The sequence below is a fragment of the Falco cherrug genome, chromosome 7, assembly GCF_023634085.1.
Source record: "Falco cherrug isolate bFalChe1 chromosome 7, bFalChe1.pri, whole genome shotgun sequence".
NCBI classification, from domain to species: domain Eukaryota; kingdom Metazoa; phylum Chordata; class Aves; order Falconiformes; family Falconidae; genus Falco; species Falco cherrug.
In genome coordinates this window covers 72,836,212-72,861,562 of record NC_073703.1, presented here as the reverse complement: position 1 = coordinate 72,861,562, position 25,351 = coordinate 72,836,212, and the positions used below count along the sequence as shown (strand labels likewise).

The following is a 25,351-nucleotide window of genomic DNA, read 5'->3' as shown; positions in this document are numbered from 1 at the left end:
TATAAAGCATGTCAGAGGCATTTCTGAGTCAAAATAATGATGTTTAATGCAATACCCCCCCCCTAGTTTTAGGTAAACGTTAAGAACATTTATTCCCTTACTGAATGCATAACATCCTTGGGAACACTTTCTGAAGAAAGAAAATTTGTGTTTGTTTGTTGGTTCAGCTGCTTCCTTTGTTCCCAATCCTGTTCTCTGTGAAAGCCAAGGCACTTCTGTGTACTGCTTGCAGCCTGTTTCAAAGTCTGTTTCCATGATGTTTCCCTCTGATAACTGTTTCTTCAGATGCCCAGCAGTTGTAACTACCCACTCTGTCCACATCAACAGTGTTGATGTCTGGACAAGGTATAATTTTTAGCTAGTTTATCTTTAAATGGAAATGAAAGAACTTCCTAAAAAATATTTTCCAGTGATTGATGTGAGATTGCACCACATATCACTGCAAGAGGGGCAAAAGGATCTGAGATGGAACAAAGGAAGTCTGACCTCTTAATAATACCTCTTGGCCAAAACTACACAGCTTTTTGGTTCCTCCTGGCTGACGCTTGGAGAATGAGGACAGTGAAATAGTGGTGATGCTTGTGAGAAGTCTGAAAATGGGTGTACCTCTGGAAATTCAAGACTTCTAGTTCCCCTTTGCCAAATGGGAGCATATGTCAGGGTGATCTAACGACGCCTGTGCCTCTCTTAGCATGTACAAATCTTGCAAGTACAGCTGCACGTACCCATAACACCACTTAGGCAATGTAATTTATCCCCTGTTGCTTCATGGAGGCGTTGGGGTGGATGGGAGAAGTTGTATCACAGCTGTCTGTGGGCTTCTCTGCATTACATCGTGTTGCTTTTTGTATTGTTTCTTTTTGATGATTATATTGAGATGGTACCTAGAGGCTCTAGGTATGGATTTACTCCTTGTTACTTGGATACTGTATGTGTTTGGAAAGGAAAGGTGGCAACTTTTTCCAATTTTTCCAATTGTAGTCTTACTTTACACCTGTCAAAGAAGAAGGTTTGAAGTTGTTTTGGAAACAGCACCCAGGTATCTGGGGATTGATCTCTTGGGCTGGTGTACATATATAGATGTCCTATAACTTCCTTCCCTGGCAGCCAAGGCTGGCAGGGACACCAGTGGTTAGTTGGTTTCCATGCAATATAATTGACATGGCATGATTATCCTGTTTATTGCCTTCCAGTGTAAACATGGGCATCACGTGGCAGCAATTCCATATGACACCTTGTAGGTTCACCTGGGCTCGTCCTCTTTTCTCCTCCTGAAGCAGGATCAAGTTTACCTTGTCTGTCACTCTGATACGTATCTGGGTACCGATACCTTCTGAAATGAGTTACCTAGAAAATTTATAAAATCTCTCTTTCAAGCTAACTTTCGTAGAGGTGGAGCAGTTTTCCTAATGTTTCTTTATTTCCCTCTGGCCATGCAGAGCCACAGATCATTGTCCTCTTTGTGTCAATCATTTGGATGTTACAGAACTGTTAACCATGTTATATGACAGTCTGTGTTGGTGTGGTTGAATTAGTAAATTCAATTCTTTCAGCTCTTTCTCATATGCCAGGCTAAGTCGATCTTCTTCAGTCTGGACCTGTTTAATAGTAGCTGGTAACAGGTAGAGCCTTTTATGGTGGAGGGAGGAAGAGAGTGGAAGAGAACTGCAACAGGGAAGATGCTGGACATCCACTCGTTTCTGTCCAGGGCTGGGAGTGTATGCAAAGAGATCTCAGTGCAAAATCTCATCACCTGCCCTGATGTTTAACACCGTGTATTTGGGATCTGGTCCCAAATTTGTCTAAAATCTGTGTTGCACATATAAGTTATCTGATAAGTCCCGCAATGTGTTATCTTTCTGGGGCATAATTTGTTGTTCTTCATGCTTGTTTCCAGATTCAAATACCTTTGTCTCTACATTCTTGTATTGTGCTATGCTGAGACAGAGGCTTGGCTGGTTACTGACTGAGCTGGTGTTAACATGTGAGTGATCAGGTTGTGGGACTTTGTGTTTGCTCTTATTAAGGATGAACAGTCTTGCTAAAGACTGGGCTGACTTCTCAAGTTGTCTGTAGGTCTGTTGTGTTTAGAGGGGATGAAGGGCTGAACAGAGATCCAACCACAGCTCCATCTAGATACAGGATTAAAAGTCACAAGCTGAGACCTTCGTTGATACTCTGAAAATGTCAAATGCATGTCTTCTAAATCAACATTCACAGCTAGTATGCACAACAAAGAGATATCCCAGACCATAAACGAACAAATTCTGTATAAACACCCATATATCAGTAGTCCATACTGACAGATACAGTTGCCAAAGAAACAGATGATCTCACTCTTACCTGCTGCTCCTGCACCATCTGGGGAAGGAACTATGGAAGGTTAATGCTATCTTTTTCAAACATTAAGAATCAATGGAAGAATTGTAGAAAATTTTTTTTGGGGAGAGCTAGATAAATCATTTTATCACTTCCTTTACCAATAAATTTTTATCCAGAGGTACGTTGCACATACTCTGCATTTTAAAACTGCAGTAATAAGTCTAAAAATATCCTGATGTTACTTATAAGAATTATAGATACCTGCATTTGCAAAATTAATTTCTTCCTGCTATGGGCAGAAAGGGGGAAACGATCACATGCATGCCAAGAAACTGACTAAACATGAAACATCTACCAGTATCAGAAGATTTGGAAGATACATAACCTGATTGCACAAATTGCTTTAAGCAATGCCTGTTCATTGCCATATGAGTTACACCACAAGTTTAAAGAAAGTATGGGATAAGAGCCAAAAGACTGGTAGAGAAAGAATAACAGAATTACTGATAAGGCACTCTCTTCTTCTGGGTCATGTGGAAATATTAATAACAGTAGTTATTTTTTTGTGTAATGCTTTTGATCATGGGATGACAAAGCAGATTATGAAAGAGGAAAGGAACATTATCACTGCTTTATTGATGGGGAAATGCAGATAGAGAAGCAAGATAAATTTAAATGGAAGCAATTGCCCAGGGTGACTTGGCAGCCTGGAGCTGAGCTGAGACTGGAGCCAACATGTTATGAGACCTTTTCCAGTAAGTTACCCATCTGGTCGTGCTGCCTCTCTGCATGTATCCCACAGTACCAAACTGCCTGTTGCTACACCCGAATCTGACCTGTTACAGTAATAACAAAACAAGTTCTCGGAGCTGGAGACGTTACAGACAGCTGTAGTCGCTCAGCAGGCAAAAGAAATGTCCATTGTCTAAAAATAAGGGCAAACAATGCACAGGACCGAAGGACAGCAGTTTTGCTCCAAATGGGAAGGTTGGAAAGGGTGAACGACAGTGTAGAGAGAGATCAAGTCTCACCACTCTTCACAGTATTTTCAGGTTCTCAGTTTATTACCACAGGTTCATGAGACATCAGCTCTTTTATGCACTTAGGAACAGATGCCCAGCACTGCTCCCCACTAAAAACCCCACCGTCTTCTTAGCAGCACCAGAGAGAATCCTGACCACCTAATGCTCTACGTACATCAGGTTAGCGCATAAAAGGAAGGTTAGTTGCATAGACATGCAAGTGCCTAACCTGCCTCTTACCTGAAAACTCTGACAATCCCCAAGAAACAGCTTCTCAACACCCTGCAGCAGTGCTTGGCATAGCTGTGCTCACCCGACTGGGAGGCTGTTTGCCCCAGCCTGGGGCTGGGGGTGGTCCCTGGGAGCCCACCCCAAAGCAGCCCTTGTGTGTTGTGAAGATTTAATGCCATACTTGTAGCTAACTATGCAACCTTGTGTTACGTTAGTACCAGTTGCAGAAATTAGAAGCTTCTTCACTATATAAAAGCTTAGAGTTTAAATCAGTAAGATAGAAGTGCATTGCTATTTTTGCATATTTGTTGATGGTGAAAGGATGTGATTGCACGTTGGGTGAGACAGTAGACTCGTTACGTGGACTGGGCTACCGCTCTGTGGGAGCAGCAGACCAGAGGGGATAGATCCTTCCTAACCAAACCCTCTTTAGCTCTTCTGTTGCCCTCTCAAGAGCAAAGGACAAAGTTAGACCCTTGTCTAAATGCACAGAGTTAAATAAGTATCTCATCCTTTAAAAAGTTTCTCTTAAAATGTCAAATTTTTTCTTCTCCATCACAGAAATCTGTGGATTTGCAACAGACAGGGAACATACCAATAATGGTTTTTGTCAAGTAAATCTAGATCTGCATATTTTTTTCTTACCTGTTGTCTTTATTGCAGTAGCTTCTTTGAATTTCCATTAATGATCAGAGCTCCCACCTGCAAGAGGGAACAAATAGTAATGAGTGTTATTGAATAAGGACCTCTAAGAAAAGTAATAGAAACAATATCTCCTTTTTTGCAGCTTGCTCTCTATACAGTGCTATAAGGCTATGCTCTAAGATATTTATAGTAATTTATTATTCACAATATATCTTTTCAAATACAGTTAGTCAAACCGATTGCTATGTAAGCCTGGCCTTGCCCACTGCTTCCGCTGAGACTGTCCGGACAAAAACTGTTAAGAACTGCAGAGATCCAGTGTGGAATGAAACATTTTTCTTCAGGATTCAAAGCCAAGTAAAAGTAAGATACAGGGTGCCTTTGTTTTCCTTTGGGGGCAGAGGTCTCATTGTGCGATTGATATGCAGGGTACCATAAACATTGATATGTGTGAGGAGCTACGAGGATATGGGTAAGGGGATGTGGAGTAGCATGCAGAAGCAAAAATAATTTTTTTTTTTATATATATAAAAGATAACCAAGATAACTTCACAACTATTCGTATAATGTTCTATCACTTTTTTCTTTTGTCTTTATTTAGTCATTGCTTTTCAAGGGTAAAGGTGAGAATTCAGAGTAAATTGAACAGCATAAAAGACTATGAGCTAAGTATAAGTAGTGGAAGCACCCTGGTGCTGTACTTTTTTACTATTCCTTTGAAATTAAATGCAGTTTAAAAAAAAATCACCAAACAATAGGTAGTGTTTGCAAAAGAAGACCACCTGAGCTTTTACCATGGTGATAAATGTTAGAGCTCAAGGTTTGCAAGTCCCACTATCCATGCCTTCCAAAACACAGCATCAGCATCAGAGTCTAGGAGCCCACAAAGATCAGTGATAGACCAAGGAAGCCAAGCTTACTTCACACCTGGGGCAATCAAACGCTGCTTTACAGCATGCACCCTTCATTTGCTAGCGCTGGTGGCAGAGCAGCACAAGAGTTTTTGCCCAGTGCCAAATCAGCAGGCCAGTCCCCTAGCTCTCTTCAGCATTGATAACTGCTTCCAAAAGAGCATTAAGAACAGCTCGAAGTGTTGCTGCACTACAGGGTCTCCAATTAACAATCCCTCTTGCCTTTGCAAAAGTTACCTGTGATATGAGTCCTCAGGCTTCCTTCCACAGAGTTAGGTGTTACTACTGGTCCTGTTTGGTGTGACTTTTGGATTTAACTCATCTGCCCATCTGTGGCCTACATTCAGAGCTTTCCCTTCAGGCCTAAAGAAATTCTAACTTCTTTCAAAATGCTCGCGAGATGCAATTTCACTGAGCCCTGCAGGTTTATCAGGGAGGTGAAAGGCAAGGCACAAACATGGCAGCATGGGAACAAACACCCACTGATCTGCAACTCTTGCACCAGAACAGCGGCTCCTTATAATGGTTTGTGGTTGACAGGTCTTTCAAACTGCAATACCCCACATAACAGCTGAAAAAAAAAATAATCTTGGCCACAGGAAGCTGCTTGAACTAGTCCTTCATGGAGCAGTATTTGGGGAGACCTTGCCTTTACTTTGCAATAAGTTTGCAGCAGGAGACAAGTGGCATTAGCCCTGGTAACTTTCAGCATGTGGCGGCAGCAGTGTGGCAGTAGTTGCTGTGGCTTCTGTGTGGGCTGCCCAAAATGTTGGCCTGGGGATTTGGGACAACCAAAGTGTGCTGGCATGTCTGTCACTGCTGCGGGCTCAACAGGCGAAGTTAAAGCTCTCAGGGGTTTCTCTGCATACACTGTAGTTGCTACGCTCATTACCCTCTGAGCAGAGCCAGACTTCTGGTCTGGCTATTTTCTCCTCGCCTGATTTGTGTATCGAGACCATCATCTTCCTAAATCACAGGAGCCACAGCTCAGTGAAACCACATAATGCACTGTCACTGTGGAAGCAAAAAACTTGTTTGGGTATGTCAGGCTGGTTCCCATCAGGAACAGGGGTGTTTACTGAAAGGATTTGGTCTTGACTAGTGCCTGCCCAGTCGGGAGGGAGGGCTCTGCGAGCTGGTGCACTCCCTGGCTCCAGGGGGCCACCCTGCCAGGCGCGGGGGGCACGCAGCCCCACTGAGGGCTGGCTTTGCTGGGCTTCCAGCGAAGCCATCCTCATACCCTCTACCAGGAGCAGACAGAAACAGCGAACTGTCCAGAGACCCCCAGCTGCTTCCCACACAGCATCTCAGCCATGCAGACAGAGACCTTTCTTAGCTGGCCAGCCCCCTGCACATGCCCCTCCCGGCTAGTTGGGAGTGAGTGAGGGACTTCATATCAGTTGGTCACTAAATCAGCCGTTTTAACCAAACAAGCAGAGTCTGTTGCAGTATCACAGCTAGGAAAACTGATCTGGTCTTCAGTGTAAGCCTGCCTTCTGCAAACTGCAGACCATTGATTTTATGCTTATCACTTCCGTCACCTTCCATAGTCCTTTGCAGACTATTTGTGGCTGGCCTGTACACCAAGTTGTTGTGGCTGCTTCTGCCTCTTGTCAGTGTGCTTGTCTGAGCAAGCATGGTGGGCAGGAACCCACCATTGACCCCGTCAGCCCCTAACAGAATTGTTTTTCTGTCTGAAGCACAGCGTGATGCATTTACGTGTATGGCCTTAAAGGGCAGCAGTCTTCCTGTCTTCTGACTGCAGACTGCAAACGCAGGTTCACTACAGCTTGCCATCTCTCACTTGCTGGTTTCTTACAGAAATGATAAATGTCAAAATTGAATGGTTGGATTCAGCGCTCTGGGAGGTACCTCTGAGCCAGCCTACCTGCAGCTACCAACCAGGCACAGCAGAGGCTGTTACTCCTGTCCATCCAAACAGGCAGGTGACAGAGGAGGCAGAGGAGGAGACTGGTGCAGTGTTAGGAAGGAAAGGATAAGAGGGTTTTATGTTGTTTCTTTCTGTGTATTTTGTCACTGGGTTAACAAAAACGTACCAGTTTCTGTAGATTCCATGGTCATTATCTCCATGTGATCTGTTTAATAATTTATGGGATGTAACTGTGCAGCCATGCAGCAGTTACATGGTGCTTCCTTAACATGTTTTAATCACTGCTTATATCCAAGGATTTTTTTTTTAATCAACAGCATTGAAGTCCTGACCAGTAGATGGTTTCCTACACAATTCGGGGAAAAGCGATGATCTCAAAACAAATCAGAGGTCAAATGTGTTTTTCAATATGGGAGGTACCTATGCAATGATTCTTCTAGCCTTTGTCATTTATATTACTCTGTAGGGGAAAATCAGCAACAAACACTAATGACGTTAGGTTCAGAATATCTTTTTTAGTTCTGTGTGGATGAAAAGGTTGTGCATGCTCTCCCACTTCTCCCCATCTGTTCTCTGACTCCTGTAACGTGCTGAGTATGTCATCTTGTACCTCCTAAGGTCTCAAAATAGAGATGTTGTTAATCCTGCACCTCTGTTCACAGAATATTCTTGAGCTGAAAGTCTATGATGAAAATGCAGTCACTAAAGATGACCTCCTCTTCACTGTAGTCTTTGACGTTGCTAAAATCCAGCTTGGAGAAACTGTTTGCTTGACTTTTCAGCTAGATCCAAAGGTGAGGAATAAAACTGCCTTGTTCACAGGAAGGAAATACATTTTTGGTATTACCTCCTAAACAACTTCTTGTAAAGCAGTTGTAGGTGTGTGTGGGTTTTTTCCTGTTGGTTTGCACTTCATGTATCCTGTAAAATACCTTCCAAACCTTGTTCAGCAAAGTGGATAAGGTTTACCTCCCTACCTTGGACATAATCCTGCAGGCTTTTACTAGCTTCTCAACTCTCTTAGCAGGGTTTTTCTGACACCAGAGTTCCCTTTCTCCCGCCCCTCTTTCTTGACTCCATTGCTCAAATAGGTTTTATTGGAGATTAAAGACTTCATCGCTGTTGCACAATGATTCTCTGTTACGATTTCTTTTCCTGGGTCCAGCATTTGTGAGTTTGGACATACATGTTGGAGTTTTCACTTTAAAACTGATACCCTGCCCTGTAGTTCTTTTCTGTATACTTGAATATAAAAAAAAGGTCCATGCTGAGGTGCTAAAGCCCATTGATGGCCAATTACTGTAATTATCTCGTTCCTTCAGTTTGCCTGAACATGATGACTTCAACATGGGATCTGGATGTCCGATTTAGATCAGTTTATAGATTTGCTGTTTCACTGACTTTTCTTACAGGATATGTATCTGCATTCAGCTCCACGGTGATATCGACAGGTAGTCTATAGTAACTTGCCTGGTGGCTGGTCAGTGCATTGTCTGTGTTATAGGAGTCATGATCAGAAGAATTGAGAATGCCCTCTGCTCTACAACAGTATCAGTCTTCTGATAATGTTACCTAGAAAAAAACAAGGCTTTAAACAGTTTCAAGCCAACAGTTATTGCAGGCTTAGGACTGCAGATCGCCTGTGTGACTGCCTTACTCTGCTTCACCACCGAACAAAGCGCAGTCAACCTGGGGATTGGTGGTTAAAGAGGCAGGGGGAACACTTTCCAAAATCACTCTTAAGTCAATTGCTTTCACTCGTCTGAGCAAACCCTAGAGCAGGAGGGAAATTCGATTTGAAGACCTGTTTCAGGAGCCAGAATAATCATTGACAACCATAGCTAGTGGGAAACAAAAATTAATTCAAATGCTTATAATAAATAAATCTTTTACAGACACAAGAGACACTGGAGGTGGAGTTTGCATCAGAGAGCATGTGAGTAAAACCGACATGGGACCAAGGAACTGTCCTTAGCAAAAGCAAGCAGTCAAACACACACTAGCATTTAGCATAGTATAGTTTAAAATGCACAGCATCACAGCAACAGCTGGTGTTTATCAAGTTAGTTGCATATTACCTAAAACTCTGTGTTTCTTATCTACCAAGAATCATCTTGGATACTAATTTGTCCCATTATTTGCTGGACAAGGGAGAAGGTTAACAGGAACTGCACCCACTGTGCCTATGACTGCTATTGTTTACCAATATCATTAAAAAAATAAGGAAGACACATTTCAGATGTCTCCCAAAATTAAAGATCAGTGACATGTTTGAGACTATGCTGGGCATTAAGGAACGTATTTAAGGATGTACTTAGGTCGTATTAGTTCTGATAGCATTTTTTTTCTCTCTCTTTCAGTCCAGTCCCTCCTGAAAAGCTGGTCACTAATGGTGTATTAGTGGTAATTTTAAACTGTTTCTCTTCTATGTTCATTTTCACACTAGTGATGGGAGCGGTAAATCCGGCAGATGCCCCAGTACCTCACTGCAGGCAGGGCTGGAGGGGAGAGAGAGGGGGGTTGGACGCTGACAGCCGCCCTGTTACACTGCTCCCTGCAGGAGGGTGTGTTAGGAAAGGGTGAGCATAGTCCCTGGGGGTACCAGAGACCTGTCCACCAGCAGCAGCTTGCAGCAAGCCTTTTGGTGAAGTCGGAGGTGCTTTCATTGACTTACTGCCTCTGTGTTGTGCCCTCAGGGGACTTCCCTTGGGACCCCCTCATGACCATCCTGGCTCTCCCACCTCCATAGGATGATGCGGAAGTTGCTTTCTTGACTGTCCCTAGCTCACTGTTTGGAGGAGTTAGCACCTGGCTGTTCAGCTGCACCACAGCAAGGGCAGCCCTGGATTTGGCCAACCCAATCAGCCTGCCCTTGGCTGGCTCCAGCACCCTCCCATTCCTGCCCCTGTTACTTCCCCTCCCTTAGCAGTCCCGTCCCCACGGACAGACCACAGCACACAGCTATTTTTCTTTCAGCTGAAAGAATCTTGGCATATTTTCAGAGTGCCAAGGTCTTTCTCTTGACAGCCTATCAAACACAGGGCAGACAGTCTTCCAGACCCCAGGGACTCACGTAGCCAGAGACAGGCAGAAGTGAAGTGACTCAGATGTGGCATGTTATATATGCTTAATTTGCTTCTCATTCATCCCTGCTACAGTCTCGTGAAATTTCCTGCTTGGAAGTCCTGGTGGGCAAGAGACAGATGAAGAAAGAACCTTCAGGTTAGACCTTAAATTAGAAATAAAAAAACTTATTTTACAGTAAACTGAAAATTTCTCTCTCTCTCTTTTTTTTTCTTTTTTTTTTTTTTTTTTTTTTTTTGGTCATTTTCTTATCCGGCAATGTTGTTCTTATAATTAGAGCACAGGAACTAGATGGTTAGGAGTATATACGGGATCATAGACCCAACAGCTATAGTGTGTCTGTGCTAACTAACTATAAAAACTGGACTTTGAAGTTAAAGTAAATGATTAGAGTAATAACGAATCATATTAGTGCTGTAAAGTAGAAGTAAATACATATTTCTATCTCAGTAATATAATTTTTGCCTGATTTGGCTGTATGTCTGAGTTCTTAAAACAGCTTCTGGTGTTTTATAAGCTCTTTGCTTTCTTTTTCTTTCTTCTTTTTTTGTTTGTTTTCTTTTTTGTCCTTTCCTTCTTCCTGGATAAATAGAGTCTGGGAGCTTTTAAGCGTTGTTGAATGTTTTATATATAAAAATGACTTCTGAATGACCATTTAATGTTCTCTTTCTGAGATCATAGTCATTAACTTCTCTGTGTGCTTTTCACATCTTTTTTAGAAAAAGACTTACTGTTTTCAGTGAAGGGATCCTACGAAGAGAGCCAGACCCTGTTCCTGGGCTCTTCCCGGCAGCCTGTGGGGCCCCTGGACTTCCATTACATCAAGTACAGCCTGTCAGAGCTACACGTGGCTCTAGTGGAGAAGAAATCTCTTTTCTGCTCGGTATGTGATTGTCTGCTTGCGTAAGCACAATAAACTCATGGTTTCCCATACCTGACTGAGGCAAATGAAGAGAATTTGTATTTTTAATTAAAAGTCATATTTTGTGATCTTCTGCTCGGGAAGAGCACTGTGTGCCATAAGGCACCTAAATATTAGATGCCAATTTGGAAGCTGCTGAATGGTGACCCCACTTGAAAAAATAAGTTGGAGACAGTAATTTTTTTTTTTGTGATGTATACATTAATTATTGTTCTACATTATAATTATATTTCAGTGTACCTCAGGTGAAGAGAAAAAAGACTGCCCTGCATCCCTCACTATTCCTCTGGATTCACTTCCCTTCAAGGAGAAAGTAACAGTAGCAGAGGTGATTGATACCAACTTTTTAGGATAAATGTGAAGCTATGGACCAAAGATCAGTGGTCCAGTGATCAATGGGCAGGTGTTAATTAGATCAGTGAAGTGGGGGGTTAGATACGTAATTGCTAGTGCCTTTACATTCCTAACAGAGATGGTTATGGATCGGTACATTTTCATATGAACCAAGTAGAATCAAAAATGACAGCCAAATATTTGACAGAGGGGTTTCTGTGACTGATGACTTTTAGCTGGGGGACTAATGCAGGTCAAAGCAAATGCAAATGACGAGGCAAGATGGGGCACACTGGCAGAGCTGATGCTGGTTTTTGCTGTATCCTACTCTTTGTATCTTTGGTATAAAACGATTTAAAGAAAATAAAGTGGAGTTGGAGAAGTTTAAAAATTGTATGGATTTTCTGATTGTAATGGCTTTGTGGCTCCAACATGGCTCTTAGAAAAAGTGAGGGGCTTAGATGCTGACTGAACGGTAAGGACATGAAACCACCTCCAGTGCTTATATTGTATTTTTTTTTTCTAGGATGAAACAGTCAATTTACAGGTGAAGTCAAATGACTGGTAAGAAATTCTGTCTTTCGGGTTTTGTGGTTGTGAAAAAAAGATGCTGCCCAGTTTTTTTGCCTTCTTACCTTTTTCTGCAACTAAGGAAGACAGTATTTAGTTGGTGACAATGTTTACCCCTATTTACCCCATGTTAGTTACCCATGTCCAGAAGGTGAACGTTGTTAACTCTGCTGGGCAAAATTTCCTGTTACGCTACTATGCAAGAGTTATGCAAGTTTGGATGGGGAGAATAATCTCTTCTGGCTGAAAAATCCATGGAGCTATGAGTTTAGAAAAATACGTGTTTACAACTCACTTTCCTTACCTGTAAAGAATCCAGACTATCTATATATTATTTATTTATCTGTATTTATAAACCCTGGAGGTCTTCAGGCAACAAATTCTAGGTATTCCCTTTATAGTATCTATATATGGGTTGCAGTATTTATGTTAGACACTTCTTGAAAAATCAGCATAGCAACAAATACTTCTTTTTTTTTCTGTAAGACTTTACAACTCTTTAACTTTCTCAGCTTTTTCTCTACCTTGTCTGTACCATCTGTGGTGTGCTTTTGTGGGGCCACAATAGCAGCTTTTCTAAGCCTAGTATTAGACTTTGCAACTTGTAAGTACAGGTCTAGACATTAATTATAAATGATCACACACATCCTGTTTAACCCTGGACTTTGTTTGAGGTCAAGAAACTTAGATGTTCGTTTGGAGTTTGATCTGTGTATGCAGGAGAAAATTTTCCTACAGAAACGAAGGAAGTTTGTGGCTTCTGCTCTGAAAAAAGCACTTCATTTAGAGCAAGACCTACAAGACCATGAGGTATGGGGAGCACCACAGGGACTGGACCATGCTGTCTAACAGGAATGTGTTATGCTTGTAGCCGTTTGCATTATTGTTCCTTAACCAGCCCTACTGTATTCAGTGCCGAATGTAGAGTGTCTTTAGATGAAATGGTGTGAGAGCATGGGTGGTACTAAAGCCACTTGCTACGTTTGCTCAGAAAACAGAATGCCATAAATCAGCATTTCTTCCCTGCCTTCTTTCTTTTTCATCTGTAAATTACAGACCTGGATAGTTCTGCTGTCTTAGCTGAGCATTCAACCCAAGGCCCCCTATGGTGTTTTATATTACCAGGTTTTGGAGGGGGGAAAACCTAACAGTTAGTGATACATAACACTGACTGATGGGAATGTTTCTTATCACAGACTCTGTCCTCTGGTGCTTATTGTCTCAGCTGCATTGTCACTCAAACAGCACACAGACATTCAACATTTGTCTCTTAGCTGTCTGAGCGAGTTAGGATTTGTATTTGTATGTGTCCATGCTGGCATGGGGATGGTGGGTACTTTAGGGAGGGAACATGGTCTGTGATCAAGCACTTCAGAAATGGAGAAGTTTCCGTTTTGAGAGGGTTTTTTTACCTGTGCTTTTCCCTTTGTCCAGGACAGCTGGACCAAAGGCATACTAAATGTTACACAACAGAATGGCTTTGGATCCTATAAATTACGTCCCCGCTTACAAACTGATCACATCAGTATATTGTTTAGGGGAAGTACTTCTAACTACTAATCTCAGACTTTTGAACAAGATAATTTTTCTTATAGGCAGGTAAACCCAAATCAGAATACTTTGCTTTGACCTGAAATGCTTGATTTGATTCAGGTTGCTGCTGAGTATTTTCCTTGATGCAGTTGTCTGGAAATGTGTATTGGAAGTGTCATTAGACTCCTCTTCTCTCAGTGGGTTCCTTGGAGGGATTTGTCTTCCTGTAACAGTTTAGATTTCCATGCAATTAGGTTTTGTGGTTCTTCACTGCAATTATATACTCTAGGTACGTTATAGGAAATGTAATCTAGTCGTTATACTTGACTTACAAGAGAGGATGAGTTCTGCTTGTTCTCAGAGTAGAGCTTTCCTGAGATGATGTTCCACTAAAGAAAATGCAGTCTAATATTGAAATGCCTTAAACCAGCAAGTTTTTAGCTGTTTTGGTAAGCCAGCATATAACAATTCAGAATCAAATTGATTGATTTTGATAAAAGTTGTCAAAATTAGGTAATGACAGAAACTTTTAGTTTCATTATTATTTTGCTGTGCAAAATACCAGGTTTTCATCTTTTTCTCCCCTTCTTGGGGAACTGGTGAAATGTTGGAATTTCCTGTGGGACAGAAGTGCTGCAGTTTACTCGGGTCTGATCACATGTGCTGGTAAACTAGGTTGTTGCTTACCAGTGCTGTGTTGATGTTCAAACAGGTGCCAGTTGTAGCAGTCATGACAACAGGTGGCGGCACCCGGGCACTGACATCTCTGTTAGGCAACCTGTTGGGTCTTCAGAAGCTGGATCTCTTAGATGCTATTTCGTACATCACTGGGTCATCTGGTTCCACATGGTAAGGAGATCCTGAGCGAAGACATAATTTGCCACCGTTATCATCTGCTGTGTGAGACTCCTGTAAGAGAAACTTACTCTCTTGGTTTTGGTAAAGGTGTACTACTGCAGTCTTGAGCTTTTTTATTGCTGTATTAGGAAAACATGGCCTGAGCCAGCATGTGGTCTAGGCACTGCTTGCGGGGACTGACATTTTCCTTGACCCCTAGCTTCATCTCTAGGATCTTTCCTAGTGAGTGACCCTCACGTGAATCACAGCCTTGTGCATACACCTACAGGACACAGAGGGGTGTTTTGCAAGTCCTCAGGTTTCAGTAGTGATTTGAGGGGTCTTCTGAATCGAAAAATCTTTTCCCTTCAATAATAAACTGAGCCCAAACAGTGTTTTTAATGAACTTCACCTAGTTCATTTGATGTGATCCTTAAATCCAAGTCTAAAAAGTGAAAGCCTCTCAAGCATATGACAACGTACTTCCTTTCTTTTTTCCCAGGACCTTGTCACATTTGTATCAGAATGCTGACTGGTCACACAAGGATCTCTCCAGACCAATTGGTGAAGTCCGCAGACATATGACCAAGTGCAAGCTAAGCTGCTTCTCCCTGGAGAGTCTGAAGTACTATCACAAGGAGCTAAAACTGCGGAAGCAAGAGGGATACCAGATTTCTAGTGTTGATTTTTGGGGGCTTCTACTGGAAAAAGCATTAAGTGATGGGGTAGCGTGTCTATGCTTTCCCTAACAGCTACTGAATACTGTTGTGTGGAAAATGAAGCTCCAGTGACAGATGCTAGCTTGAGAGCATTCCAACATTATCCAGCAGATGATTTCTGCTGACTGACAAAGGGGATTTGTCCCCACATATCTCTCAACACGTTAGTGGCCAAGGGATATTCTGTAGAGCAGAAAACCTATGTCTCCTTCCTACCAGTATGAGCATCTGAGCACCTAACAGTAGAGTCCTGCTCTTGGTTTCTTTTGCTCTTTTCCTCCCTTTGAGAACTTAAATAATTCAGGTAAAGTGGATGCATTTACTGGGAAGAATGAGAGACCGTTGTACCAGTGTCCTACAGCTCACCTGTAGTTAAACAAGCTTATGTGGATGTGCAAATGTTTAGATCACTCCTTAGCTAAAAAAAAATGTCTGGGCACAAAATGAGTGGAGAGAATAAGAAAATGGAGATGGAAACAGTTGTGTACTTTGCTGTAATCTGGCAAGCCCATACACTATGCCAAGAAGGTCCCTTGGTTTTGCTCTTTGTTTCTGGTCGCTTCACAGAAAAACAACCACAGACTCTCAGATGAGCGACAGGCATTGAGTCAGGGTCAGAATCCCTTACCTATCTACATGATCCTCAACATCAAGGAAGACTACAGCCTTTCAGAGTTCAAAGGTGATGGCAAAACTGAGCTGTATCTCAACTTGGTTGGTGTTCAAACGGTCTGCATTCTCAGTTACTGCATGTCCTGCAACCCCTTGCGCTGCTGAACCATGGCATTCATAAACAGTTCCTTTTCCTCCTTAACTTCCTCTTCCATTTCTAGACTTTGTGCCTAGGCTCCGGGAGGAACCCATCTTCTGTGGGGCAGGAGAAATCTGGGGGAGGTGCTTAAGGACAGCCAAGGTACTGATAAGTCAAAGCCTTAGCTCCACATGTGGGGTAACTTAGGCTGACCCTTTTTGGTACAAACTTTGCTTATGTCCTGTCTGGAGAGACTTGTTGGAAGTTCTGAAGGGAACAAGTTTGGGAAACATTACTGAGTGGGTGGCTGAAACTGGCTGAATGATAATGCCTTACCCCGAGGAACGCCAGCCTGTGGTCACACTGCTGACAGGGCTTCTCCTGCACCTGCTTCCTTATCAGTTCAGAGTCCTTTCTGCAGGGAGGCAGGGATAGGATTGAGATTTAAAAGTTCATTTTGTGCCTCTGCAGAGTGGGTAGAGTTCACCCCTTATGAGGTCGGGTTCTTAAAATACGGCGCCTTCATTCGTGCAGAGGATTTTGGCAGCAAGTTCTTCATGGGTCGCCTGATGAAGAAGCTCCCTGAATCTCGCATCTGTTTTATGAAAGGTGATATGCTCCCCTGCAAAAGTCTGAATTGCATACAAATGGACTTTATTTTTCATATAACACAGATCCTGCATATTGCAGCCAGTGCCCTGCAAATCCAGAACCTTGAGATGCTGGAGAGCACACTGAAGAAGAGATCCCTTCATGCTTTCCATTTTCTTGTGTTTTCCCATTAAGCACTCTGTGCTGACTGCCAGAGGTAGGAGGTAGGCTACAGAGCTAGGTGGGACTGCAGAGCCGCCTTCTGGGAAGGTCGTGCCTCCTTTCCAGTTTTGCAAGGACAGTGGTGTGGTGTGTTTGCACCGAGGTGGCTGGGCAGCGAGCACACCCAGCATGTCCAGTCTGGGCTAAGCTCCGCCTCAGCACCCCAGTTGGGCTGGCGACCCCACAGCCGTGGCCTGTCTTCAGACCGTGTCGAGTCGAGGGTTAAAGCAAGGTTGCCACCTACTGACACAGCGTGTAATGCCCTCCTGGGTGGCGATTAACGCGTACTAGTAGTTACTGTGTGAGTAGTTAAGGACAAAAACAAGGTGTAGTTTGCAGGGGGAGGTAAGGCCTTTGGAAAGAGCAGTGGCTAGAGGAAAAGACTGGATGAGCTTGTGGAGGTACGAGGCCCTCAGGTTTCCAGGAGAAAGGCTGGGGTGTGTAAGAGCTCGTCTGCTATTTTCAGCTCTGTCAGCCTAGTAAAAGATCCCGTCTGTCCTCGTAGTTCTTACTTCAGCGAATACAGGCACCGTGAAAATTCAGTGCAAGAGATGAGGGAAACATTTCTATGTAATTAGGACCAAGCTCTGGGGGACAGCAGCGTCAAATGCACGAGCAGTGTGTAGCTCCTGGAGCTCAGGGAGCTGGAAGGGTTATGGAGCAAGAAGGCACCAAGTGAAGACAGGAGAAGCGAGAGGAGTTGCCTTCTCACAGCCGGCCTAGACAGAAGCTCCTTGAGCTGCAGGGAGATGAGGTTGGGCTCACAGAAACCAGCCAGTAACTACCTGCAGATGAACCCTGGCTGCCAGCTAAGCGTAGAGCCAGAGAGCCCCTATCCGATTTCTTAATTATGTATTTCTAAGGTCTCTCAAGCATGTCCCATTCTTATGGGGAATTCCTGTGAAGCAGAAGACCCTTGGCTTCCTGTCCCACTTCACAAATGAGCCAAATTTAAAAGAGAATTATATTTCTGCTACTGAATTATGGAATACATAATTGTTGCATTGTGCACTTCGAATTATTGCATCCTCGGCGACATACGGCTTTTGCAAAGCTGTCACTGGTAGAGGTTGTCAAGGCAAAGCTCCGTGATTCCTTCTCTGGCACAGTCCCCCTCAGGGCCTGCGGCAGAGCTGTGGAGGAAGAAATGCTTTTCAAGATCCAAGAGGCTTTTGGAGATTTCTGCACTGAGGAGACATTTTTAGATGTTCTTTTGAAGTGGGAGGGCAAAAGTGGAAGAACTTGCTCTAGCTTACTGCTCTGCAGACTGTGCCAAACTGTGCTTTAACCACTTGAGTCTTGGTGGTTCAGGAGCAGCCTTCAAGCCTTTAGCTGACTATAAGTTTGTATACAACACAGATTGCAGACCAAAGCCTTATTTTATGGGAAACAGTGTGGTTTTGCTCTCTGATGACAGTTGCTTGTAGGACAGAAAATGTGGGTTTGCAGTGCACCAGCAGCAGCTGTCCATGACAGCGAGTTGCAGTGCCTGGGGCCTGGCGCAGCACTGAACACCGCTCAGGTCCCTCTTTGAGGACAGAATGTGAGTTGCTGCCAAAGAACTTCATACAGTTTTTGGTGAGAGTTTGGAAATGTTGAGGCTTTCAGAAAGCTGAAAGGTTATTTTTTAAAAAGGATATTTTCCATTAAAATGTCTCCAAAGCAGTTTCCGTGTTCTCTACCATTGCACAGGCCTGTGGAGCAATGTCTTTTCCTACAACCTGCTGGATGCCTGGCATTCATCGGATCCTACGGAAAGGTGCTTACCGAGGTGTACCCAGCACAGGACGGTTGATGTTGGTTGGTTACGCTTCTGCTTCTACTTTACCCACTGTCTTGTGAATGTTTAAGTGAATGTTAACATTCAGGGGCATATAGTGTGAAGGCTTTTTAAATCTTAAAACTGAGGCCAGTGCTGCACTGCTCCCCTCCCCACACCCCGAGGTCTCATGTTGTCAGCTATATCTAATTAGGTTTCCTCTGAATTAATTCACAGCAATGTTATTTCCGTTAGTCTCCCTTGGACTGAATTTATGCAAGTGATGATTTGCCACCAACTATAAAACTACTGAGGTTTTTTAACAGATCATCTTTGCCAGGAGCCTTTTAGTGAACCTACATGTTGTAACAAATGTCTCGGTGCTGTGTTTTCTGTCTGCCTTGGCAGATGGTACTTTTCTTACATTGCTGTTGAAGGGTTGGATATATCAGTTATGGGGAACTCCATTTCAACTTTCTTAGATCTTGTTGCAAACCTGTGTTCTGCTTAGAGATGCTGGCTGTCCTTCCTGTGTTCAGATGTGGTTAGCGAGTTTGATTTATGGGCTTTCTCATCACTTTCTCCATGTAAGTGTTGCAGAACCCTGAGCTCAGTAAATGCCCGTGATAGAAAGTCATTGTCCCTGTTTTCCAATCACGTGAGGTGCCATTTAGCACAACTCTTTCTCTGCTCTTTTCTGAGCAGAGTATCTAAGTCTCCTGATGGCATTTTTTTTTTTTTTAAAGCCAATTTGGACTGATTTTGAAATAAGCTGGTCCAGATTCTCAACCTAACCCGACCTTCAGACAGGGAATCCACCTATGACTTCTATCAAGCAGTAGATCACTTTTTCCTGTCCTAGGAAGTTTGTGGCCACTCTGTTTTTCATGGAATATGTTTTGCTGTAGATGGATTTTTGTTATTGTTCCTACTTTGACATTGATTTGATTGAATTTTGCCATGCCTTATTAAGTTCTTCTTTCCTGTAGCTAATAGCAGGTGCTTTTTGGTGTTTTAAGTACTGCAAAGAACTGTATCAGAACAACTTGTTCATCTCCTCTGTCCAGAAGGAGATGAGCCTTCCTCACCAGCCAGGAGCCATGAGTTGGAGACTTACTTAGTCACCCCTGAATGTGGCATCATGGGCATCATTCGGCAGGTCCTGACTGAGCGGGTGATGGTTTCAAAGTTCTACAACTTCCTGAAGGGATTTCAGATGCACAATGAATACCTTCAGAGCAAAAGCTTCTGTATATGGAAAGGTAAACATACCTGAATATTAATTTTTGTCCACTCAGGTGGTTCGTGTTTTCATCAGTGAAGGCAGAGGATGAGCAGGCTTTATTATTCACTTTGGAAAAAAAATTCAAGATAACTAGTTAAATTTCATCTATTCAAATCAGCTCCAAAAAGTCCCTTGATTCCAGGGAAGGGCAAGTATTGCTCATCAGGGATGGAATAAGAACAGCATGAGAAGTGAAGGAGCTCTTGTCTCCTTATCTTGGACAGGTTTGTCTTTTCTGTGTCAAGGCTGGGCTCCTATAGTGTGGCAGAGTCTTGTAAAGGAAGAGTAATGGGGAGACAAGGCATTTTTCACTCCCGTATTAGCCAAACAACAGATATATTACTTCTTCAGCAAACGACTCATCGTAAGTATTTTCTTTTAGATACTGTACTAGAGAATTTCCCCAACCAGCTGACAGAAACTGCAGAGTTCATGTGCCTGGCAGACACGGCGGGATACATCGATATTAGCTACCCACCGCTTATGAGGCCAGAGAGGAAAGTGGATGTTGTCCTACACTTAAACTACTCTTCTGGATCGCAGACATTGGTGCAGTGACCACTCTATCTTCTTTGATAATAACTGCTGTCTTTTATCCTTTTTAGCCTTCTTTAACTCCTAAGGAGTCAGAATAATTTTATGTAGAAGAAACTGGTTCTGGGAGAAAAGGATTCTTGGTGTACAGCTCCCATTCTGTAGATGCCTAGGTCTGTCACTGATGCTGGTATACCATGGCAGATCCCCTAAGGAGAACAGAAGTAGTACCAGTTTTCTATATCCTTTATTGTAATTTCTAAATCCTTTATTGTAATTAACCCTCTGATAGGTAAATACTATCTCTTAGACCTGTGTGCTCCTGGGATCTCAGTACTGCTGTCAACACTATTCTCCATATGGAGTGTTTCTCTGGAAACAGTACCACCACTGGTGAACTTGTTTTGTTTGTCTTGTGGTAGCCATCTAAAGATATCCACATACAGTTGAATTAGAAGTAATTTGTCCATTTGTCTTTAGAACAGTAACTGGATTTTTTTTTTCTAAATTGTGGAGCAGAATTGTCCTTTGATGCCTTATCTGCTGTTTCAAATACCAGCTAATAACCTGGTCTATAATTCCTGTTACTAGATATGGATAAGACAGAAGTTCCTGAAGACTAGAATTTTTGTATTTGCCACAGATTCAGGAACAAAAATCCTATTTTCAGAATGACTTACACACCCGTGAGCTTAAATTAACATTTCAGTCAGGACAGTGTTTGCTCCCAGATGCCTACATCACTTTTCACAACCATCTTAAGGCATCTGAGACAGAGGCTTTAAAATATTTCATGCCAAGTCAACCAAATGTTTGTACCTTTGTGAATCCATGTTTTAAAATGGTACCATTTCAGATTCCTGTCTGTTCTGCTCATTTCTGGGTTTTCTCCAGTAAGGGGCTTGTTTCTGTGTCCTAGGAGGCTAGGCTGCCCTCACCCACAGCCATGAACATCTTATTTGTGTTTCAGATAAAGGTGGAGGAGGAGGAGGAGGAGGAGGAGGAGGTAGGACAGCAGTCAGGAGTGCAAGTTGGAGGCTGGGTCCTGAACTGTTGTTCTGTTAATAACTAGTACTTAATACCTTGTGCACAAGACAGGCCAGAAGAAACACTGACAGGGAACACTGTTCCTGGATCTTTGTGAAGACCTTTTGGTAGATGTGTTGTGTGTTGGGAAAAGCTGGGGGGTGGCAGAATCTCTGATCTTTTTTTTTTTTTCTGCCTGAATGCAGCCTTTGGAAGAAGCCTCCAAGTACTTCCTAAAGCAGGGAATCCCATTTCCCAAAATCCACCTGAGTGAAGAAGAAAAGAAAAATCTAAAGGAGTGCTACATCTTCGAAGACACGGAGACCCCAGAGGCACCGACAGTGGTGTTTTTCCCACTGGTGAATGACACCTTCAGAAAATACAAAGAGCCTGGTAAGCCATGGGACAGAGACGGTTGTCCCACCACCTGGTCACCCTTTGGCTGTGTCAGGATGGGAGACGTGGTCTAGCATGGTCCCCTCCCTCCCTGCTGTGGCTCCCACGGGAGAGAAATGCGAGTGCCCGGCTAGCGAGGAGCAATGCTATGCTGTGCCTGGAGATCAGGATGCAGGGTCACAGCTACACCCCATTGTCACCTTTCTTTGTTTATCAGGTGTGGAGCGCAGCCCTGCTGAGATGGTGCAGGGCAACGTGGACGTTTCCAGCATCTTTTCCCCATACTGCTTAAACAGCTTTACCTACACAGAGGAAGAGTTTGACAAGCTGGTAGAACTGACCAGCTACAACATACAGAACAACAAACATCTGATCCTTCAGGCTTTGAATTCAGCCATAGAGCAGAAACGACAGCACAGAAAATAAACACTGACCTGAGTTTCAGAAAGATACCAGTATTGTTTTTCTTTTTCCCTGCAGAAGAATCAAGACCTGTTTGTGAATGCGCATGATGGACTGGGGAAAGTACAAAGGCTTGTTTTGGCCTGTGGTTCCACTCCACCATGTGGTGATCCTAGATAAACTGTTCAAATAAAATCATTATTAGTCTCATGCTTTATTTATGTGGGTTTTCACTGCTGGTGAACATCTTTTTCATGTTCATACATGTATGTGCAGTAAATCAAAGGTTACAAAGTATGGAGCTTACTGACAAGTTTTTTAAATGCATGAATGTGGGACAGCAATACAAATTCTTTCAAAATTTACCACTCTAGAAGTTACATGTGAAGACAAATGAGCTACGGATATTTAATTTATTCCACATCTAGTGCAATAGAAAAAGACATAATAAATGTGGACAATTCAAAAGAAAAAGAGGAAACTATTTTCATACAGTGTCAGCAAGAAATATTGTTAGAAATAACATGCAAAATTAAACATAAAAGATACTGAAAATCTGAGATTTCACATGGAAAATACAAATTTTCTATACTTCTGAATTTACAGGTTTTGTTACATGAGCAATATTTAGGTTGGGAGAATCCTTTGGAAGTGACTGTTTCAGAGCCTGTTGTGCATTGGGATCAGCTTTTCTGGTGTGTGCCAAAGTACCTAACCCCCAGGGTTGTGCTTTCCGCTGAACACTCACGGTATTTAGAGGATCCAGGTCAGCGTCTGCATCCAATTAATTTCAACAGGTTTAGTAGTATTTCTTTTTACTATAGGATGGGATGCTGTGATTAAAAACATCAAACAACCGAAAGAGATTCAGATTTTGTTGTGAAAAGGCAAGCTAAGTGCTTTACACTGATATTCACAGGTAATTCATGGGTAGCTGCATGGCTTTGTCAGTCCTTGACTGTATACAGGCAACACAGGATGTGACTACTATAAATAGCGCAAGGCAATTTGTTGAAACTGCTTATCTTTGAGATAAAGACTAAAAAAATTATTTGCTTTATGGAGGACTTAAATAATGCAAATACTCTGTAAACCTGTTCATTACAACAAGGATACTAATCTAAAAAAAAGATACAATGCTTCAGAGGCAGTATGAGCTGCCCCTAATTAATTCAGATTTCGATGAAATGCAGTAACTTGTCTGTGCTGAAGTAACATGTATTGGCAAACACAGAGCTATGGATAATGAAATGTAGCCTGGATTCAAAACAAAACACAAACCTCTAAAAGGCTGAAAATTTCTCTTCCCTTATGCTGTCATCACCTGTTTGTCTCCCCTCCTTCAAGCATTCCTTTATGCCCAGCCTTCCTCTAACCTTTGCCTCCTTTAGCCTCCCACGCTCACCTCAGAGGACCTCAGCAGCACCACCACACACATACCCCCGGGATGGCGTGCCCTTGCCCCAGCTGCTTTTCCCATCCCTTGCACCTCCATCCAATTTGCAGCCCTGGTTCCAACCTCTGGCGTGCTGAAATGGCTGTTTACTGGCTGTTTACCAAGGGCTCCTGGCTTTGTGATCTCTGCTGGTGAGTCACGCAGTCCCTTCGGCATTGCCTCTCTTCTGCCCCAGCTCTAACTCCCTCTTGGGTCCCTGTTTATCATTATGGCAAACCCACTTGGGGTGACACATGCATGTGCCACCTCTCCCACCTGCCCCTGTTCCACCTGGGGTTTGGGGCATCTTGAAGAGCTGCCAGGGTAGTTCCCGCCCCTGCCACCCAAGTCTTTTGATGACACTAAATTTCAAGAACCCTGCCTCTCTCTCCCCATCCCTGCCTTTAACTATACCCCTTTGCTTCCCTTGCTGCCTTTTTGTTTGTGGCTTTGACTGGGGAAGGCCCATTTATCCCCAGCGCACTGAGGCATGCTAAGCTGTACCTGCCAGGGGCTAAGCCTGCCCCACCCCCCGCCACAGCTCCTGGTGATGCTCACAGTGTGGGTGAAGCTCTTGGGCAAGAAATGGGTCTCTTTGTCAGTTCTGCCCTTGCACCCTCAAACACCCATGGCTTTCTTATGTCAGATACACCCACCGCCAGCGCAGTCCCACAGTGAGGTCCTTGCTGTTACATCATGAATACCCAAATGTCCCACCTGGCTGTAGACCCTGGCAAAGGTCCGGCTTAGTCCTCCACCCAGCCATGGTTCTCCAGGGCACTGGGGGCCTTCACCCAGCGACGTATAGCAACCCCACAGGTAACGCTCTTGAGTCGAGGGGGAGGACACCAGTCCCTCCACACCAGCCGTCCTGTCTCCGGGTACCTGCCCCTCCACTCTCTTGCCTCCCACTCAGGCACCACGCCGGGTCTGTTAGCAGAGGTGCTTGGTTTGTGACTTAGGGGGTGGGTTAGTTTGTTGGGCTCAGCTTGCTTTTTCTCGTTACATTTATTAACTGATTGCACAAGACACTTGCAGAAGAACCCCGGTGGCCAGCTCTTTGCAGGCCAGCACGGAGGCTGTGCATGGCTTTGTCTGACGGTATTTTTTGTTCTTGTCCCGCTGCTGATGGGGTATGTTTCTGCATTTTTTGTTCTGGCCCAGCTGCTGATGAGGTATGTTTCCGCACTCAGCCTCTGGGCTGTACTGAGGCATTCAAAGAATGCAGGTAACAGCTGCAGATGTGGCCATTTAAAAGCCCTTTTGGTTTTGCAGGTTGGGAGTGTCCCTTTTTACAGGAAACAGGAGTAATTTCTTGGAATTATCCCTTCAAGGGAGGAAACTAACTAGCAGGGGAGAAGCACTGACAAAATCCGTGCCCATGCTGTACCACAGTGTTAGCACCGACAGGAGTCAGCATGTGATTTTTTCCTAAATGTTTTAAAAGACAGAACTGTTGGTAGCCGTGGCAATAGGAACTGCACGCGCTAACACGCTGACCTCCTTAATTGTAATTAATATGTTCTGCATCTTCCCTGTGTCTGGGTTTTCCTCCTTACCCAGTCATTATCTGTAGGTAAGTGAAGGGATTAGCATCCAATTGCACCTTTTCCCCAGCCCTTCCGATTATCACAAAGGTACAGGAGACCTGGGCAGCTCACTGAGGTAAGTCAGCCCACAGGAACCTAAGGAAAGCAGCAGTGGGATTTTCAACCGCTCAGGCACGTGAGTGCTCTGACAGTCCTGTTGGGTGAGTGCCACTGAGGAAGCAGAAGCTAATGGGATGGTTAGCAGCAGCATTTCACGCTGTTCTGCAGCCCCAAGAGTGATCAAATGAAAGATTATTGCCAGCAGTCTGAGGGAAGCAAGCTATTTGTTTGTGGGACTACAGGTTGCACCACATGAATGACAGGAAGCATTTCTGCCACAG

The 25,351-nt window shown here is 43.5% G+C and overlaps 1 protein-coding gene across 1 annotated transcript in view; it reads left to right on the top strand.

Moving 5' to 3' along the window:
* LOC102057470 (cytosolic phospholipase A2 epsilon-like) overlaps nt 1-22,185 on the top strand; it is a 36,555-nt gene extending 14,370 nt beyond the window's left edge. The window contains exons 3-20 of the mRNA XM_027804690.2: nt 4,447-4,583; nt 7,685-7,816; nt 8,918-8,958; nt 9,383-9,425; nt 10,181-10,244; nt 10,826-10,989; nt 11,264-11,356; nt 11,888-11,925; nt 12,606-12,741; nt 14,177-14,313; nt 14,804-15,026; nt 15,588-15,702; nt 16,243-16,380; nt 18,277-18,384; nt 19,411-19,605; nt 20,011-20,177; nt 21,395-21,581; nt 21,802-22,185. Coding sequence (XP_027660491.2) covers nt 4,447-4,583; nt 7,685-7,816; nt 8,918-8,958; nt 9,383-9,425; nt 10,181-10,244; nt 10,826-10,989; nt 11,264-11,356; nt 11,888-11,925; nt 12,606-12,741; nt 14,177-14,313; nt 14,804-15,026; nt 15,588-15,702; nt 16,243-16,380; nt 18,277-18,384; nt 19,411-19,605; nt 20,011-20,177; nt 21,395-21,581; nt 21,802-22,010 — 2,327 coding nt within the window. The 3' untranslated portion in view covers nt 22,011-22,185. The remainder of the gene's footprint in view (nt 1-4,446; nt 4,584-7,684; nt 7,817-8,917; nt 8,959-9,382; nt 9,426-10,180; nt 10,245-10,825; nt 10,990-11,263; nt 11,357-11,887; nt 11,926-12,605; nt 12,742-14,176; nt 14,314-14,803; nt 15,027-15,587; nt 15,703-16,242; nt 16,381-18,276; nt 18,385-19,410; nt 19,606-20,010; nt 20,178-21,394; nt 21,582-21,801) is intronic.
* Nucleotides 22,186-25,351: the final 3,166 nt, after the last annotated feature.